The sequence below is a fragment of the Salarias fasciatus genome (genome assembly GCF_902148845.1).
Source record: "Salarias fasciatus chromosome 7 unlocalized genomic scaffold, fSalaFa1.1 super_scaffold_4, whole genome shotgun sequence".
Lineage (NCBI taxonomy): Eukaryota > Metazoa > Chordata > Actinopteri > Blenniiformes > Blenniidae > Salarias > Salarias fasciatus.
The window spans coordinates 8,703,348-8,722,029 of record NW_021941229.1 but is presented as its reverse complement, the minus strand read 5'-3'; the positions used below and the strand labels follow the sequence as shown (position 1 = coordinate 8,722,029).

At 43.3% G+C, this 18,682-nt stretch overlaps 1 protein-coding gene across 3 annotated transcripts in view; it reads right to left on the bottom strand.

Annotated features, from left to right (window-relative positions):
- Positions 1-5,302: 5,302 nt before the first annotated feature.
- plppr1 (phospholipid phosphatase related 1) overlaps positions 5,303-18,682 on the bottom strand; it is a 48,182-nt gene continuing 34,802 nt past the window's right edge. For 2 of the 3 annotated variants that reach the window (XM_030084379.1, XM_030084381.1), the window contains exons 4-8: positions 16,816-16,948; positions 12,509-12,759; positions 10,760-10,936; positions 7,314-7,445; positions 5,303-6,193 (exon numbers count right to left, since the gene is read on the bottom strand). In XM_030084379.1, the coding sequence (XP_029940239.1) occupies positions 6,161-6,193; positions 7,314-7,445; positions 10,760-10,936; positions 12,509-12,759; positions 16,816-16,948 (726 nt within the window). In that variant the 3' untranslated portion in view covers positions 5,303-6,160. Of the gene's footprint in view, positions 6,194-6,784; positions 6,929-7,313; positions 7,446-10,759; positions 10,937-12,508; positions 12,760-16,815; positions 16,949-18,682 lie in introns of those variants that run through there. The other variant, XM_030084382.1, reaches the window with a different exon arrangement.

Sequence of the window (18,682 nt, the reverse complement as noted above, 5' to 3'; positions counted from 1 at the left end):
AACCCGGCCATGTCGTGTCCTTGTGTCTTGCAGAAACCTTGTATCTTTTCAAGTCGAGATTTTTCAACTGAAAGAAAAATCGCAGACTTGCGGGTGATTGGCTGAACCTACCATAGGTACCCTCGTGTTTCCGGCTGTTGGGAATGCATTTGCTTTGGCTTGAGGCGTTTTATTTTTTTCTTTCAGATGAGCCTTGAAGGGTTGGTGGGGCTGTTGTCATAAAGAAATGAGCAACGCCACAAAGATATAAAGCTTTCGCAAGACACCTTTACATTCGGAAAGAACACCTGGTTGTCTCCGTGTGGCGGATTATAGGACAATTCACAATTTTACGATCGTACAATTCACTGTATCACATTGTCCTTCACTTCACCGATGCACTTGGCGTTTCTCAAAGAAAGTCGTTCTTTAACCTGTCAGAGTTTGAGTAATGGTCTAAGAGTTTCCTGTCCTGTGATTGCAACAACAAACAAGCTGAAGAAGTAATGTATAAAATCGTAATCAGTCCAAGAGACCTCCCTGTTTTTGATCAGGGACCCGAAACTGAACTTCGTGCCGATCCATATGCTGGTTCTGAAATACAGCAAACACAGGGATACCTTGAAGTGGATGCAAACCTGAACATAGACCATTATCGACTCTGATATGTTAATTAATTAGATAAACACACTAAAACAGCTCCTCTGTGATGAGACCTGTTTACTTGCATCTCTTTTTGTTTGAATTTGGACACGTTTTGTTATTAAAAAAAAGTTACCTCTTTTCTTTGCACTATATTTTTTTCAATTTAGATCTTACCAAGTTAGTGCCAGCATAAGAGTGCTTTGCCCTTCTGCAACTCAATTCAGCTTTTAATTGCAGTATTTTCCCAGCCTTGACACCAATAGTTACCAAGCAGTTTCTCTGAAGCGGGGGTTTTCTCTAAAAAAAAAAACCTTAACACCATTTGTTCCGATCAACAAAATGAGTTTTCTGCCAGGTGACTGAGATGAAGACTGGAAGCTTGGCGATTTCAACAGGATTTAAGGGATTTCCTGTCACAGATCACTAACAAGTTCTCACCTCTCGTAATGGAGACAAAGCCGAGTCAATAAGACCTGGAGAACAATGGGCTGACATCCAGGCTACACCAGTCAAACTGGATTCAGGACTCATTTGTTGTTGTTGTTTTTTTTTCCCTCCAGGTTGCCTATTGAGATTCACCTTCTGTTACGTATGGCCACCCATCTTAATCGATTCCATTATGAAACATCCTGCAGCTTTATAAATAAGCAGAACACTCTGAGCTCCGCTCTGCACCTTGAATTGATGTTTGCTCGTTGTGCTATTCTTCACTCATACTGCTAGGGGACAGCAATTTGGACAGGGAAGCGCACTCGGAGCAGCCAACGATGATATTTTATGAACACGCGGCGTGGTCGAATACTGCCGCGCGCGCACACACTCACACACACAAATACAAACAGGCCCTATCTATTTAGCGAGTGTGTCTGCAGGGTAAGCGCAGGCTGTCACAGCTGAAATGAATACCTGACAGAGCAAAAGAGCAAGTGCACTGGCTGAGCTGTCAGCCCGCTTTGTGTCCCCCGCGCGTGTTCGCCTCGCTCGGCGGCGACACAAACATCAGTGGAGTCGAAGCCAGATGAATCAACAAGAAGAACTAAATAACAACCTGGCTTTTAACCACATCTGTGCTCGGTCTAATCACGCGTCCGGGTGGCACGTGCGGGCGCATGGGGCTGAGATGCAGGGAGGAAAGGGCTGCCTCACCGAACGCCACACGCAAGAAGAACACAGTAATTATCTTATTGACTTTTCGGAGGCGTACCTGAGAACAGGTTCACACCAGAACATGTTGTTCTCCTGACTTGTTCAGCAGGAGCAAGAAGATAAAAGCTTTAGATTTACCAATCCCGTCCCCCTTGTTTTAAACAGTTTTAAAGTTTGTGAAGACCCCTTTTCTTAAAGGACTTTTTTAAAACTTGATACTGGTAACGGTACAGCCCGACTCACAAGGACAGCTCTCAAGTAGAATTTTAGATCTGGTCTTTTTCCATTCAAAACCTCTTGCAGTTTGAACCAATAGCTTCTGTTGATGAACTTGCTAATATGACCTCGAGAAAACCACCACTGTAGAGATACTATATTTCTATATTGTCCCCACAACTATGGGTTGGTTGGTAGAGCAGATTGACCTCTAATCCGAAGGTTGGAGGTTTGATCCCTCATGGGAACACTGAACCTCAAGACTGCTCCCAGCGGAGGACAGAGCATCTTACAGGACAGCTGTCTTCATTGGTGAATGGCTAAATGTGAGTAACCATGTTGTACACCATTTAAAATCTGCTGAAGCAGTGAAACCAAGCTATATAAGTGAAGTCCATTTAGGGAATAAAGTTAAGAACCCCTAAAAGAGAAAACATTTGGCGGAAGCACACAAATGGTTTAGATTTTCACGGCAAGTGGCCAGAAATCAGCCAGGATGCTCTCACAAACTCTGAACATCACAGAAAAGTGAAGAGATGCAATTGCATTCAAGGAAGTTTTATTCATGATTACAACATAGTGCTGTTATAGCACTTAATAACAAGATTAGGCGATGGTAGAACTAGTGAGAGCACACAGTTCTCCAAGTTTATCTCACACTTTTGATTTTTAGGGCCTGTTTCTACAATGTCTTCAAGTGAAAATGACAAAAGGTGAGAGACCATTTATAGTCAACACTGCTCCGAGTCACTGAAAATGCAACTTTTTGAAAAACCGCTCCCAAAGGTGGACCTTTTCTGACACGCTGCTATCGCACATGCACACTACAGTCGTAGTAAATAGTTGTTCACATGTGCAAGAAGGATTCATTCATAACATTGAATGTAGTGTGTGCTCTTCGCTTTGACAGAAAAACTTCAGCAATAAAGTGCACATTCACTGTAACATCATCCGGCTCACATGTGGAGACGCACTTTAATTCTTACAAACGACGCTGAGAGCCAAAATGAAGAAGAAGACAGTTGAAAGGAGCTTTAATGTTCACAGCAGACTGTTCGCATGCATACGAAGTGGTTTCATACTGGACATAGTTTTATTGTGTGAAAATGACCTAATCTGACTGGCTTTTTGCTATCAGTGACAAACTGGCCTTATTGTTGCAGCCCAATGCTTCCAGAAGCAGGATGAGTTCAGTGCAAAGAAACAATTCACCCACGAGGGATCGAGTAGACACATTTCTAAACAAAAAATTTCGACTTTACCTTTGTTAAATTCAGACTTTAAGGTGAACTGATGTGACATAAGTGAACACAGACAGTGTGGCCGGATGGCTGTAGTGTCCTATAACATCTCAGGAGAACCCTAAAGAGAATGTTTATGTAGATTTCATGATTGAAAAATCAGACTTCTATGGGCAAAGAAAATGTTTAATTAACAAAAAAATATAAATCCTCCTTTAGATTGCTAATCTCTTTCGATTTGCTATCTACTCACTGAACACCTGAACAGTTTTCATTTTTTATGTTCAACAGCTGAAATCTTCAAATTTAATAATAATGCATTTCATTTATGGGTACCTTTCACAACACCCAAACACACGTTGCAAAAGGTTAAAGCAACGTTGCATGAACTTGAGTCTGGATAGATGTTAATGTCAGGTGCAACTTAGCAGGAAATGGCATGAGCATTATTCAAGAGCAAAAACCCCGCAGGTTCTGTCCCTGAAGCCTGATCCAGGGGACGCTGTAAATTTAACTAAACGGAAACGGAGACATTCGCCCCCGCGTCCAGTTCACCGTCACAAATTCCTGTTGGAGACATGAACCGCTGTAGTTCTGCTGCAGCTCGCGGCTCGAAATCAACTTTGTTTTGCCATCATGACAACTGCCTGCATGTTGATAAGTGGATTATAGAGCATCTTCCCATGAACAAGTGAACTTTGACTGAACTGTTAAGTAAATCATTAGAGACATCAGATTGACCGACACAGGGCACAGACTCCAGCTAATCTGCCCCAGCCACGCCCCGATAATCCAGCTGGATGCACATTTTTAGACAGACAGAACAGAATGACATCTGAATGCAATTTATTTATTTTTTTGCTCTAACTTGTATATCACCTGCAAAACATTTTCAATAACTGCAGTTTCAGGACCGTGAAGAACACTAAAAAGCAAAAATCACCTGTATAGTTAGGATAAATTGTTAAAAGTCCAAGCTATTCCAGTGTGTTCCAGCCCTCTTTAGCACATTATATCATATTGCAATGTCTGCGTGGACCATGTCCAATATCTAGCTGTGTGTGATCCCTCAGATCGATACTTCTTTATTACTCGCATCAAAACCTTGACATCACACCTTCTTTGAGGGAAAGTTTGCTGGATTGAAGGATAATGTGACCGTACCTTCAGGCTGCAGATGAGCCTGCGACGATAGCAGGATTTGTATGCAGCAGAAGTGACAGCACAAGGCACAGCTCGCACAGAGAGAGAGAGAGAGAAATTTAACAGAAAAAAAAAAACAGAAAAACAAAACGGGGATTCGAGCAAACACAAGGACAAACATGTTTCCGGCTTCTTCCCTCAAGGTAACTTGCTCATGATGGATCGTCGCTCTCTCTCTCTCTTCATATTCGCAAAACGTGGCAAAGCACTCAGACGACAGATGAAAAACACGACACCAGATTGTTGCTACTGACTATTTAATTTGTGGACAAACCAAGAAAAAAAAAATATATGTAGCATTTCAAATGAAACGCTTTTTTTTTTTATTAATCTGAAAGTAAAAGACAATTATAATCACAATGATAATGAGTAATATCTATAAAACATTTTGACTTCTCTCTTCATGCTGGGCATATCTTCCAATAGGAAATGGAGTCACAACATTGCATCACAATCCACTGGTGGGTCGGGGGAGGGGGGAGGGGACGGAGTTGGGGGCGCGTGGGGGAGGAGAACGGCGAGCGGGAGTCACTGGACCGATTTTGAGCCCAGGGGCCAGACGAGCCTCGGAGATATCACCGGGCTACCGCTCGAAAGGAGCGTTTCTGCCTCTTCACTGGTTACTTCACAGACGGATGTCTTCCAGTTCATATTTAATTACGTAAACACACCGGTGAGATCTCCAGGTTTATCTGACGCGGGCCGGACCAACCCGCATCCCAGCGAATCAGGAAATTGGGGTGAAACACACTCACAGTCGACGTTTCAGCCAATCACATTTTCATATATTGCGGTTGATAACGCGGCGCCGCGGGCGCCAAACCCCATTTTCTGACTCAGAGGACGCCGGTGTGACTCTTCCTTTGCCGTTCTCCTCCTAAAAGAGAGGAGGGGGGGGAGGGAGTTGTTCCCCAGAACACCTAAACTGATACCAAAACATATCCAGGTTTACAGCAGGCAAACAGGTCCAAATGGATCATAATATTCATACAGATTAACAAAAATCCTTAAAAAATATGACCTGGTGAGGTCGATTAATGTACAGAAAGAGATAATAAAAAGAAGGGTTCTGTCTTTTTTCCTGTACAAATGACAAACACCACAGAACGACAACATCGATCGATTTTTTTTTTTTTTTTTCCTATCCATAGCTGATTTTTGTTTTTTTCAGACCGGAGTGGGGCGGATGCGGTGGCTCGGACGAGGCGTCTCACCTGACGGGATGCGGTGACGTTACAGACAGAGTGAGTCGGCCGACAGGAAGTGTTGTGCAGGCTTGAACATCGTCGGGGATTGGCTACAGCACTCGCTCATACAAAAAATGTACAAAACACCATCCTCTAACTACAAACGGCACACCTCGGGAGGGGGGGGAGGAAACTGTGCCATGTTCTGAATGATTTCAAAATTACCTGGAACCGAAAAAAAAAAAAAAAAAAGAAAAAAAAAAAGGCGATCTGTGCTTGGTGATTTGTGAGTTTGACACTGGTGCGGTCTGTGTGCCTTTGCGGTGTGATTCTGAGCATAGCCAGACTAGAAGAAAAACCATTGCAGACATGGAGCGCTTTGTCCCCCCCCCTCCCCCCGGGGGGTGAATTCAAACAGATATATCAGGAGTGGGCTATTTTGAATTTTTCGGCAAGCAATCGGCGCCACGTGGCATGCGTCCCTCGTCATTGTGTCTGGAAGTGCTGTGGAGACGCAAACGTGACCCGGTGCTGCCCCCTTAGTCATGTGACCTCCGTCATCGACGCCGAGTGGTTCTGGAAAAACGGATGTCGGGGAGGGAGGAGGGGACGGAAGGAGACAGGGACAGACATGGAATGGAAGGAGGGGAGGTGTGGAGACGAAGAGTAGAGGAGAGTCATCGTCAAAGGGTGAAAGGAAGTGCTCTGTGGAGAAGTCTGTGCTTCAGGGAGGAAGGATTTAGTGCAGGGGTGTCAAACGTACGGTTTACGGGCCAGAGACGGCCCACCGGAGAGCCCAAATTATGACATAACAGCAGTTTGACCACAAGGGAGTAGAACTGATCTTCCTTCCACTTTAGGCTGTATTATGAGTGGAATCAGTTCAGGCGATCGGGATTAGATGTAGAAATGTGTCGACATTATGGATCATTTCATGATTCTGCCAAGTTATTCTGATCATAATCTAAACTAGATGATGATATTGTTTAGCTCCAGCCACATGTGGTTGAATGCTTTATGGCTTTGAAGATGGAAACGGTGTCATAAACATCTATTATGGTCAGTAAAGTGTCACATATTGGTAAAACTGTGGTTCTTTTATTCAGATTTCAGGTTTGCCATGTGTTGCTGTTTCATTACACTTAAACAAAGACAGATGTTTGGAGTTGTAGATATTTAGAATTAAGGGAATCAACTAGTGATCTGGCCCACTTGAGATCAAAATGAGCTGTACTCGTCCCCTGAAGTAAAATTTGAGTTTGACACCCGGGTTTAGTGCAAAGTTCATGTCATGCCTGTTATCTGTTATAGCTTCATGAGGACAGAAAGAAAGAAAGAAAGAAAGACAGAAAGAAAGAAAGAAAGAAAGAAAGAAAGACAGAAAGAAAGAAAGAAAGAAAGAAAGAAAGAAAGAAAGAAAGAAAGAAAGAAAGAAAGAAAGAACATTGTGACCTTAAAGTTCGTCTTTACAAGTTCACATAAACAAAGCGCCACATGAGAAAAAAAACACATTACATAAGTGAGAAGAAGTTACAGTACAAATCACATTCCAGCACATAAAACTTCAGCTGTCCAAAGGGGGACTTTAGTTTTAAGCTCAGCGCCTCGGGGGAACTCCGCTAATTAATGGAGGAAGATAATGCGCATCATGGAGATTAACGATTTTGGGGATTCCGGGTTAAGTGTTTTTAGCTACCTGTGCGCTGAGGGTCTCCAGCGGGCTCTCCACACGGGGGAAAGTCATAAGAGGCAGACCGCGGTAGTCCTCTGTCTTCTGTTTGGCTGCTGCGCTGTGGACGCCTTTGAAGTTGTTCACGACGCATATACCCTGCAAAGCATGACAAGTGTTCAGTACGGAGAGAGGAGGGAGGGAGGGAGGGAGGGAGGCCGCACAGCCGGCGTTTTAGATACAGTGCTTTCCCCTCAAAGCACCTGGACCTGCACCCGGAGCTTAAAGACACCTGCAAGACATGTTAAAAGCGATCAGGTGTATCTCAAAGACAAGCTCATATTTTTGAGATTGTAGCAGTTATTGCAGCGATATAAAGTTTTTATGTGTGTGTAAAAACTTAAAGGCAGAGCTTAACAGCTTTTTACTGGAAAAGATCGAACCACTTTGCTCCCCTCCAGCCTTCTGCATCAGTAATAATAACAATAATATAGTTAATGGCTGTTGGGATTTATAAAATATAAAGCAAAACTCTCTGAAATGTCAGTCTTTATGCATGATCTGCCACCGTTACAACTGTCAGACTAATGGTTTGGCATTTAAGAACATTTTATTATTTCCATATTACTTAAAACAATTTTGGAAAATGTGTCTTTTACATAAATAAATCATTGTTTTACCCTGTATTTATTCCTTTTTATTATTATGTCTTTGCGAAATTCTAAAGCAAAAAAAATCAGATGAGACATTCCCTTAAATACATGTTCTTTCCACCTGCTTCTCCACCTTCACGCTTTACGGCGCATATTTTATCTCCCACGAATTTTAATTCCAATTGCTTGTATTTCTTTGTCCGGCCCACCTCTTCAGGTAAGAGAAGACAACAAGCTTCCTGCGTCTCTGTACTTAAAAAGCAGGCAGCAGCCCGGGGGGAGATGTCCGCTCGCCAGACGCCTCCCATGCCCTCGGGCGCCGGCGAACAGAGAAAATGAAGTGGGCCGATCCGCCGCGGCTGGATGCTAAGGGTTTCCTCGTTTGCGGCGGCCCACAGAAAAAAAAAAGAAACGAATCTCTCGCACTTTCAGGTCAGGTAAATGAGCAAATTACACCCGCCGAGGCCGAATCTACAAATAACTTTCCGGCATCACAATGGATGTTTGCATCAATATGTGTCCAAACTGTAAGCTGAAGTGGGTGGTTTCAATGCATTTCTGGATGACATTAGCATTCTTGTTTTCACTCGATTGAAAGCGCCTCTTTCCATTTTGTGTCCTGTCATCCAGGCAAAGGCGAACGCCAACCCAGCTGTCACCTATTATCTCAGTTAAGTGGGGAGAAAAATGTGTTTCTTTCCATTAAAATGCCGGAAAAAAATCCCTTTTGAGCTCTCACAGAGAAACGATTCGGTATTGTAGCACGAAATCGGGATGTTTCTGGGAGTTATTTCTATTTTATTTGATCAGCATAACGCCACTACAAGGAGACAAATACACTCTGGTGTTCCTGGACTGGCTGGAATTAGAGGTTTTTAGATTGTAACTTCTTCATGCAGATTGTATCAGGTGGCGTTTTTTTTTTTTTTTTTCGGACCAAGTGGACACACTGATCCCTCTATCTGCCGGCAGAGGACAAATCTCTTGAAGGACTGTTTGACGGATCCGCTCAAATCCTCTCCGTGAACGCCGATAGCGGGAGGATTTTAGCTCCACTCGCTTTGTGCTTCTATCTTTATCAATTAATTTCCCTCCTGATAGCAGTCCATCAAGCCGCCTCAGTTCTCACATGACAGGATCTGGATGAGCCCGGGCCGGATCGCCGGGTCGGCCCGGCTCTGCTCCGCTCGCTTCCTCCATAATAAGCTGGAAACGAGCCGTTTCGAAACTGCTGAGCAAATGATGAACATATTAGTGTTCATTCTTCCTTGGAGATCAATGACTCAGGGTCTGTCAGTTTTTATGGGGTCAATCGTGACGAGCTGATGTCCTTCATTACAGAGCGGGACGGAGGCTCCTCCCCCTTACGATGCTCCAAGGTCAAACCGCTCCTCGACGTGACTTTAGAGGTCAGAGAAGGAATGATTGGTGCAAATATGCTTAATTTTGAAAATTCTTAATTCTAAAACGTGTTTGAAACCTCTGGCCTCCAGGCTTCTTCCACCTACAATGAATCCAAACCCAAGTGAATAGGTTTCTGGATTCACATCGCTTGTGTGATTTTACATTCTCTTACCACAGACCCAACAACCACATCACCTCCAAACTGTCCACTCTGCAGTTTCCTCCGTGCTGACGTTGTCCCGGCTCCTAACGGGTTACATCAAGCGGCCGCCTGCAGCAACCGCCGCACAAATAACACGCCTGCATTTCCTCTTTCCTGAGTCTCCCTTCCACGTCTCCCCTTGTTTCTCCACTTATTCACACTCCAGCCTGCTTCAGCGCTCAAGGCCCAGCAGCAATTACAAGTAATGAAGCCTCCGAGGCTGTTAAATAAATCTTTTTGGATTTGTGACGGTGGGTGTGGATGGAGGGCTTCCCTTCACCTTCCTTCCTGCTCGACAGGCTTTCCACTCCAATCCAAATATAACTTGAGGAGTTTCGACTGCAATCACCACGCCGGCGTTTAAATACTCGGCATTGAAAATCTGATGTTGACAAAGGCATTTTAATTTTCAGTAGGAGCCAGGATGTTTGACAAAGCTTCACAGGAGAGCGGTCTTGATTTTTACGATCATGAAACTACAGAACAGGAAAATTAGCGTCTTGCTTTGACAGACAAGGCCTGGTCTGTAGCTTTATCCAACACTGTTTTAATAAAGCAGACATTTCCTTGGAGTACAGAATAAGAACTAATGAGATCAGTGGTTCCTTTAACTAACATTCAACATTTCCTGTTTTTAAACTGATGTTTACCTGCATTCCTCCATCGGGCTTTCTACCGCCGCTCTTCGAAAGAAAGAAGCAAATTCAGATCTCAGTAGAAACCCTGTGAATATTCTGCCCGTTTTTTTTCCCCGTTACTTCAATCAATCCGTCTATCTCCAACTTCGTCCTACTATCTTTAATTATACAAAGCCTCCTTGAAGCGATTCAAGGATTACCCACGTGTCGCCCTGTTTTACATCCACTCCGCCAGTCACCTCTTCCTGAACTCTCTCTTCCCGCGTGGCCTCTCCACTCTGCCACTAAGAAATGGGCCGCATTGAAGGAAATTCGGGACATAAATTTGCATTTCTGTTGACATTGAAATGGCACCGAACTCATGTTACAGCCTGCATCCTGAATTAATCATGCAATTACTGCTTGGGTCACTTCCAAAGTGAAGCTTAAAATTCTTATTATAATTTGAAAATAACTCATGACCAATATCCACCTCGGAATAATCACCCCCTCTTTTAATCTCTTTTCTCTTTAATCCTTGAACACACACACACACACACACACACTCCCCAAACTTTTTTTTTTTTTTTTGCTCACCAGAAACAATGCGACGGATGATCCGAGTATAAATCCGGCCACTACGTCCGAGCAGTGGTTCCGGTACTCGGACACTCGGTTGAGGCCGGTGAGGAAGGCCGAGCAGAGCGTGCCCAGGCAGAGCACCGGCTTGGCCAGGCGGCTGGACTTCGTCTTGATGGTGCTGGTGATGTACATCTGAAGGGAAACGACAGATGAAAGGTGCATCAGGTGCAGGACAATGTCATTATGTCCTGACCATTCCTAAACTTAGCAGTTTATGTCCAGTTTTTTATAAACTGTTCCAACACTTTCCTGTCTGTGGACACACATTCCCTGAACATTGATCTTCTCCAAATCTCAAATTAAACAGACTATTGATTGGACGTCTACTGACCATTGATTGTGGTCATCAGCAGATCAATTACGGCTCAACCAAGCATGATTTACCAATTTATATTGGTTCTTAGGGGCTGTTGAAATCAATTCATGCTAGTTGCCTACTCACATGAGGATAATGGGCTCATATTAAGTGTTTTCTCAACTAATCATGGCCATCAATGAACTTGTGGATCACATCCACCGGTTTTTAGAACTGGTTGTTTGTTATGGTTCAACCAAACATCTCAAGTAATGCTAGTCAGCAGCAGAGAGGCTGTAGATCATTCAAACCTGGTTCTCTGAACTTGTACATCCAGATGATGTTAAAGTCACTCGTCTTTACTCAAGTTTGACCTAAACCAACATTTTGTTAACACATCCTGGATCGTTCCAAACGATGTGAAATTGTTCCGAACATTTTTTTTTTGGAAATTGCCTGCTGAGTGGGTTCGGTTGACAAGTGCAGAAATCAAGTCTCGTTGCAGAACAGCTGGAGGGTTTCTTCACATTATCGCTGTGAAATATTTTATAATTTCAAGACAGCACGAAGCCCCCACGGCACCGGAAAAAAAAAAAAAAAACAAAAAAGGTTCAGGAAGGATGTGAAAAAATTACATCATCAGAGCGAAACAACTCTCCAAAAACAAAGAGGCCTTTTTTTTCACAGAGAATAAAAGATGACAAGATGAACCTAATAAGGGAATCTATTAGTGTGAGTGAAAGTTGTAGGAGGACTGTCAGCATTTAGAAACATACACTTTAAGGCTTCTTACGTACGTCGTTGAACTTTTAACTTCTTCCCCGAGAAGCTGAACATATCAAACCGTTTTTTTTTTTTTCTCCCATCAGCAGCCTGTCCTTGTATTCCTCTCTGCACTTTTGCTCTCTCTTTCACTTTTCAGGAGCTCGCTCCCCTCACGCTGACACTCTGTTGCCAAATCGCTGCTCTTTGAACACCCCTTCAAAAACTCAGTTTTGTGTGTTCCTCGAGCCATTTTTTTGGAACAAAAACCATGCTTTCATACAAATATTTCAGAGCAAAATTTTTATAAATACTAAATTACTCCATCAGAAAACCAAATGTGCCATGGTTTACCTCCTGAAAGCAAATATTACTCAAGCTTAAACAAATCTTTTCATTGACAGTCATCAAGGAGGCTTTTTTGTCTTTATTTTCACATGGCTCAGGTTAAAATGTAACCTTTAATTTAACAAAACCGAACCGAACAAGTAATAATCAGAAGTTTTCAAGTGTCGAATTTGAATTTATAAAATCAATTTGAAAATATAACGCATGATTAATGTTGCATTCAGCAGCTCCTATTCCGCAGATTAGCAGACGAGTGCCTGGTGGTGAAAGCGTCTGTCGCTCGAACGCGTCTCTCTCACCGTCAGATAAACCGCCGAGTAAACACTCAGCGAGGCGTCCTTGGACGGGAAGGACCGCCGCGCGTTCTCCACCACCACGGGGTTCCCGGTGCAGATGTTGCCGTTGATGATGAACTGGTGGTTGAAGCGGCACTCGGTGCCGGTGTAGTTCGGCTTGCAGACGGACAGGAAGTAGGGCGAGAGTCCGCCAGTCACCACCTGGCCCGCGTTGACGAATATGTCCGTGGCGAACAGGCCGAACGCAAACACACCTGGGACACACAGACGGACAAACACGGAGTCAGAAGAGAATACACACAAGCATGTTTCCCCGTTACATTACAATGCACTCTTTAATTATACACCTGCCTGATGTGTGTGTGTCTTCTCTCAGACGCCAGCATGGAGCTGTTGTCAGTCTGACGCTGCAGCTTGCACAAAGATTACGTGGACTAAAAAAAAAAAAAAAAAAAAAAAAGGCTTATTTCTCCTGAATTAGCTTGATTCAGTGACTGCTTAGCTGGGAGATGATTAAGTGAAACGGTGTAGGGAGTGTTTGAGTGGAGATGTATGCGATGGTTACTGGAAGAACAAACACAGGAGGCGGAATCTTCAACACTCAAGTTTTATTTTCATCTCGAGGTTTACGGATGGAAATGCTCGGAACAGAAGAATAAAAATTAGATGAGGAAAGACAATAGGAGATGAGAGAGGATACAAAGATAAAAGGAGAGATAAAGAAAGGAGAGATGAAGAGGGAATAGGAGAAATAAGAGATGAGAACAAGTGAGAGGAGATAGAGGAAGAAAAAAGATGGAAGAAAAGTAGAGGAGAGAAAAATAAAAGAATAAGAGAGAAGGATTAGAAGAGACTACAAGATAAGATTAGAAGAGAATAAGAATAGATCACATGAAAAGATATATGAAGACATGAGAGGAGAAGAGAAGAAATGAGATCAGGTAAGATTAAAAGAAAAAATAAATTACAAGATGAGAAAAGGCCAGAAGAGAAGAGATGGTAAAACATGAGCAGATAAAAGAGAAAGAAAGACAGGAGAGTCTCTAATGGAAATGTGAAGAAAAAAACAGATGAAATAGTTATAGAAGGGATGAGATGATATACAAAGGAGATGTTATGAGCTCAGACTGGAAGACGAAATAAGAGAGGAAGAAAACTTTGCAGAAAGCTTATATCGGTTCGGTAGAAGAGTGGACAACAACAACAACAACAAAAAAAAAGAAAAACTGAAGGTGTGGGGCAAAGAAGAAGCAGGTTGTGAAAAAAAAAACAGCATTTAATATGAATGATTGCAGCGACACTTTCAGCCCAGCAACCCTGACCAGTGTCTGCGTCTGCATTCCTTTTGCTGTGAAATATGACTGCTGATTATCTGGCCTGCTTAGCCATGAAATTACTGTGCTTTGCATTGTCATCCGGGCCGGGAGGGGAGCGGGGATTGCAGGGGTGGGGTGGGACGGGGTAGGAGTCAGGGGTGGCGGCGGCGGTGGCGGTGGAGGATTGTGTGAAGGGCACTGCTGGGAGCGGAGCGGGTGGATTCGGGTGAAAGGAAAGCAGATGGGAGGGTGCAGGGAGGAGAGGAGAGCGAGGGAAACGACGAGCCTCGACAGCTCGGAGGTGAGAGATTGCTCAGGAACAGACAGAAATATAAATGAGGTGCATTGCATAATAAATTTTTGGATAAGTGTTTTATAAACCGATGTGGGTTTTATTTAGTAATATAATTTGGCATAAGGTGGGAAAGTTCTGCGGGCTGCCTCTGCTTTAAAAAAAAAGGTGCCTATTAAAAACAACACAGGTAATGTGCACTTCAATCTGCGTGTTTAAATCAACCTCACTAATAACCTTGGGTATGCTAAAGATGTTTATATTCAGTACAGTCGCTACAGTTTAAGAAGAGCTGCAGTAAATGCATTGACATCTGGAATTCATCCCAAACGCGTCTCTCGCTCAAGAAGTAAAAACCCCAAAGGTCGGTGCCACCGCAGCAAAAAGCCGTTATCTGAATCAGAATAGCTGCTGTAATCAGCCCAATTATGAAGTCAGCCGGCTCCGAAGACGAACACAGGAACTCACGGTTTGTTCTTTCACATCGTTGTGCTTATTTTCTATTAATATCGAACCAACACTGATCGACAAAAACGACAAGCATGTGGGTAAAATGAGGTTGACACTCTTAGGATGGATGGATGGATGAAAGGTCAGATTAGAAAGAAGAAAAGCAAGAGAGTTTCACATAAGATCCAAACAACAACCTCCTTTTATCTCCTCTCTTCAATGAGTTTATCATAATTAGTGACACCCCAGAGGTGTACCGTTTATTTTTCTCTCTCACTTTCTCACACTGTTGCATTTGCACTGCAGTAAATGTGCCAAATGAATAAACCCTACAGGTTATCATGACCGTACGGTTCTCACAGTGTCACACCGTTTGCTGTATACTGACGGCGCCAGGCTAAATGAACTCACTGGAAGCACACACGGATCGATGGGTGTGTGTGTATAGACAGGACTGATTTGTCAAAAAGCTAAATAAAGGTCACTGTTTGGGTTGAGTGAAAATCATCAATTTATCTCAAACGTCCTGCAGCTGTCGTTACTCTGGCTCACTCTGTGAACCTCACCCCACCCTAAATCTCTCTCATTTCATTCTTCACTGATCTGCATCGACACAAAAGTGTTCGATCCTGGTCATACGTGGTGTCTTTCTGTCTGGGTCCCGACGCCGGCCGTCCTCCTTTCCCCTCCGACGCCGGATCACTCGGCGCTTCCGACCAGCTCCTTCTTGATTCTGACTAAGTAGTTCAGAACATGAACAAACAAACCTTCAAGGTCTGAATCATCAAGGTCAGCGTTTGAGATGCGGCTCTTTGCGTTGGAGCTCCCCTCGCAGGTGACTGACAGCACACACACACACATTCACAGTCAGCTCAGCGTTGCGGCTTCCACGGAGGATCGGACGCACGTTTGCGCAGCACTTAGCTTATTTACTTTAGCGATGAATAGAAGGGGGCGACAAGGAAGCACAGCGTAATGTGACAGCGAGGCGATCACTGAGCCACAAACACACACCGTCAGAGAGAGCGAGTGTTCCGACTGAACCGAATGGATTCATGTCGATCAGCGATCCATCATTTTACGCTCTTTTGATTTGCTGTCACCGCACTGAGGGGAACACACACCACTCCTCCTCCCCCCGCGTGTGTGATCAGGAACAGTTTTATTTATCGTTTCATGTGCATTTCCACTTCATTAAGGTTTGTTCGCTCACTAATTGAGAACTGACACAGATGTGGAAACATTAAAAACACTTCCACATTCACGAGCTACATTGTGCATTTTTAGGTCAAAGCACCGCAGGAGGTATAATCTGTAAAAGGCTAGAAAAAAAAAAAACCCCATCAGAGTTCCATTAATACAATAATTACTCCAGTCTGAATTTTGTTCGTCTAACCACAGTAATTTATGTGCTATTTCTAACACCCTACTCCTTACAGTGCAAATTACTTCTGTACTGCTTGAAAAAGAAGCTATTGTCACAAATACAATGAGGCAAGTTTGGTTAATGCATTTAGATTTATCTCCAGGAGCATGCTGAGTTGTGGGGGCAGTAGAAAGCAGATGTATTTCCTATGAGTGAATTAAAGGATTGCAGTAGGAGACAAAGGCGAGACGCACACATGCATCAAAAAAGCAGCGATTCATGATTTACTCCGAAAGAAAGACGGGATGGACCATAATTGGGAACGCAATGTGTTTTCTTTTCATCATCTCAGTAATCACCCAATTACAGTCTGAGTTCTTGTTTCTTCTACAAAACTTTACAAACTTCTCAACTGAGAATAAACCAGATTTCCTTCAAGAAAGTTTGAGAAGCTCGACTTTCCCTCAGATTTTTTGTTGGGACTCCACTCATACGATCCAACACACGCAAGGCACAGTTTCTCAGGTATCAAACATAAGGCCCGTGGCCCAACAGGACACCAAGCAAATGGTGAAAAGATGTCAGTCTGAGTTTCTAAAAACAGGCTTGCTCTACCAGCGAGAGGTTCTGTAAAAACCCCTGTAAGGAGGCCCCAGGTCCAAGGTCAGAAAGCACAGTTTTAGTAGACGTTACACCCGAAAGTTTCCATAAAACATTCTGAGGGGGTAAGTCAGTACAACCCTGTGATTTATGCATGACACTCCGAGTGCTGGATCTGGGCTTTCAAATGATAAAAGTGGACCAGAACACACTTCTGCCATGTGACACGAGACCTCTTAAAGCACGATGTGTAATGCTGTGTTGTTCTGCCGGACGACGGACTCACCTATGAAGCGGATGATGCGGCGGATGAGGGGATTGAGGTAACAGCAGTCTCCCGTCACGATGGTTTTCTCCTGAGCCAGGAGCGCCTCCCGCGTGGATTTCATCACGTACATGGACACCTCTCCAATAAATATCTGAACACACACACACACACATACACGTATAGTCAAGAGATCAAAGTGGAATTAAAGGAATACAAAAAGATCAAGTGATCACAAGACAAACTGATGAAAGCCAGAGTAAAGAGAAGGAGTTTTTTGGCAGAGGAGCATTTGCCCCGGTCTGACCGGAGCAAATAAACTACCGCGTCTTAATGTTGCCTTTCTTCAGGTCCATTATATTGTGGACATTACATCAGGTCTAATGGAAAACCTGCTGCTGGACACACAGAATGGAAGTCGTTGCCAGCTGCCTAAGGTGATACAAAGTGTTTACGAAGGTGTGTGTGTGTGTGCGTGCACGTGCGTGTGTGTGACAATTCATGTGTGCACACATGTGGTTTTAGCCTTTGATGTGTGTGAGTGTGTGTTGGTAAAAGAGTTTGTTTGCAGCCCCGGGACAGACGTGTGCATCTCCATCCCTCTTTTCTTCTTCTTCTTCTTCTTCTTCGTCTTCTTTCCCTTTTATTTTTTTTCATCAACATGTTTTTTGTGAATGCGACTCAAATCTTTATCTGTCTTTGTGGCCACAAGAAGCAAGCGATATCACAGCCGGAGCAAAGTTTAAAAAGCTGAGGGATGAGACGGCGGGAAGGACTGACAGCACTCACACGAAATCAGCATGAATGTTTTAAAGGATTGGGCGCCGTCTGTCAGCATGAAAGCAGCTGAATTAATATTTCGGAGCATTTATTTTGCTCCACGGGACAAGAATTTACATAAAGAAATGCAACTACTGCGATGAGCTGGCATCAAATGCACCACGACAGGAAAAAAAAAAAAATCTAATTTTCTGATGTATAGTGACACACACAACATCGGCCTTCTGAGGGAGAATAACCACAAAAAATACTTTTTTCCTCAAACGGACTGCAACCGTCAAAGGCAGGCAACTTGCATCATGTATTTTGATTATTACTGAGCATTTCTGACAGACCAGAAAAAAAAAAAAGAAAAAAACCCAGGGACGGCACCAGCTCGAATACCACCGGCCATGAATCCCGGGTTGTTTTAAAGAAGTCATGTAAACATCATTATTAATGCGCCTCCTTCAGGCAACATGTGCGTATTACATAACCAGACTTTTTAAAGAGCATATTCCAGCAAAAACAAACAGGGAAATCAAACACCAGCTTTCATGTACACATCCAAAATATATGCTGCGTTCATGTATCTGGGAACTGGGACAGTTCTGGTCAGGAATCTCCCATTTCCCAGTTTGCATTTCACTGAATAGAGAAGCTCGTCTCCACATTGTGTAGATCAACTATTGCATTTATACAGCTTTTCCATGTCGCTGAAACTTATCGTCTGTTTCAACAATCGCTACAGACGCTTTTAAAGATTCACAGTTACAAACAGAGAGTTTATTCCCTGAAGAGGCGAAGGGGAGCGCTGCAATTTATATCTCAGAGCAACAACAACAACAAAAATGCATTCCTGCTCTTTGATTCCCACATTCAGAGGCAGTTTTTTTTTTCAAGTGGCATCAATGTATAAATTTATATTTAATCTAAACATATATAATACAAGAGAATGACAAAGTAAAATTACACAGAACTAGTGTTAATCTGTTGGTCAAGTTGTATTTACCCCTCTAAACAAATCCTACCCTGAGAAACACCTTCATCTCTACCAGCGGTGGGAACCTGATGAACTCTGAACCACTGCAAAGTGTAAAGAACTTCATCTTTTCTATCTTTGAAGTGC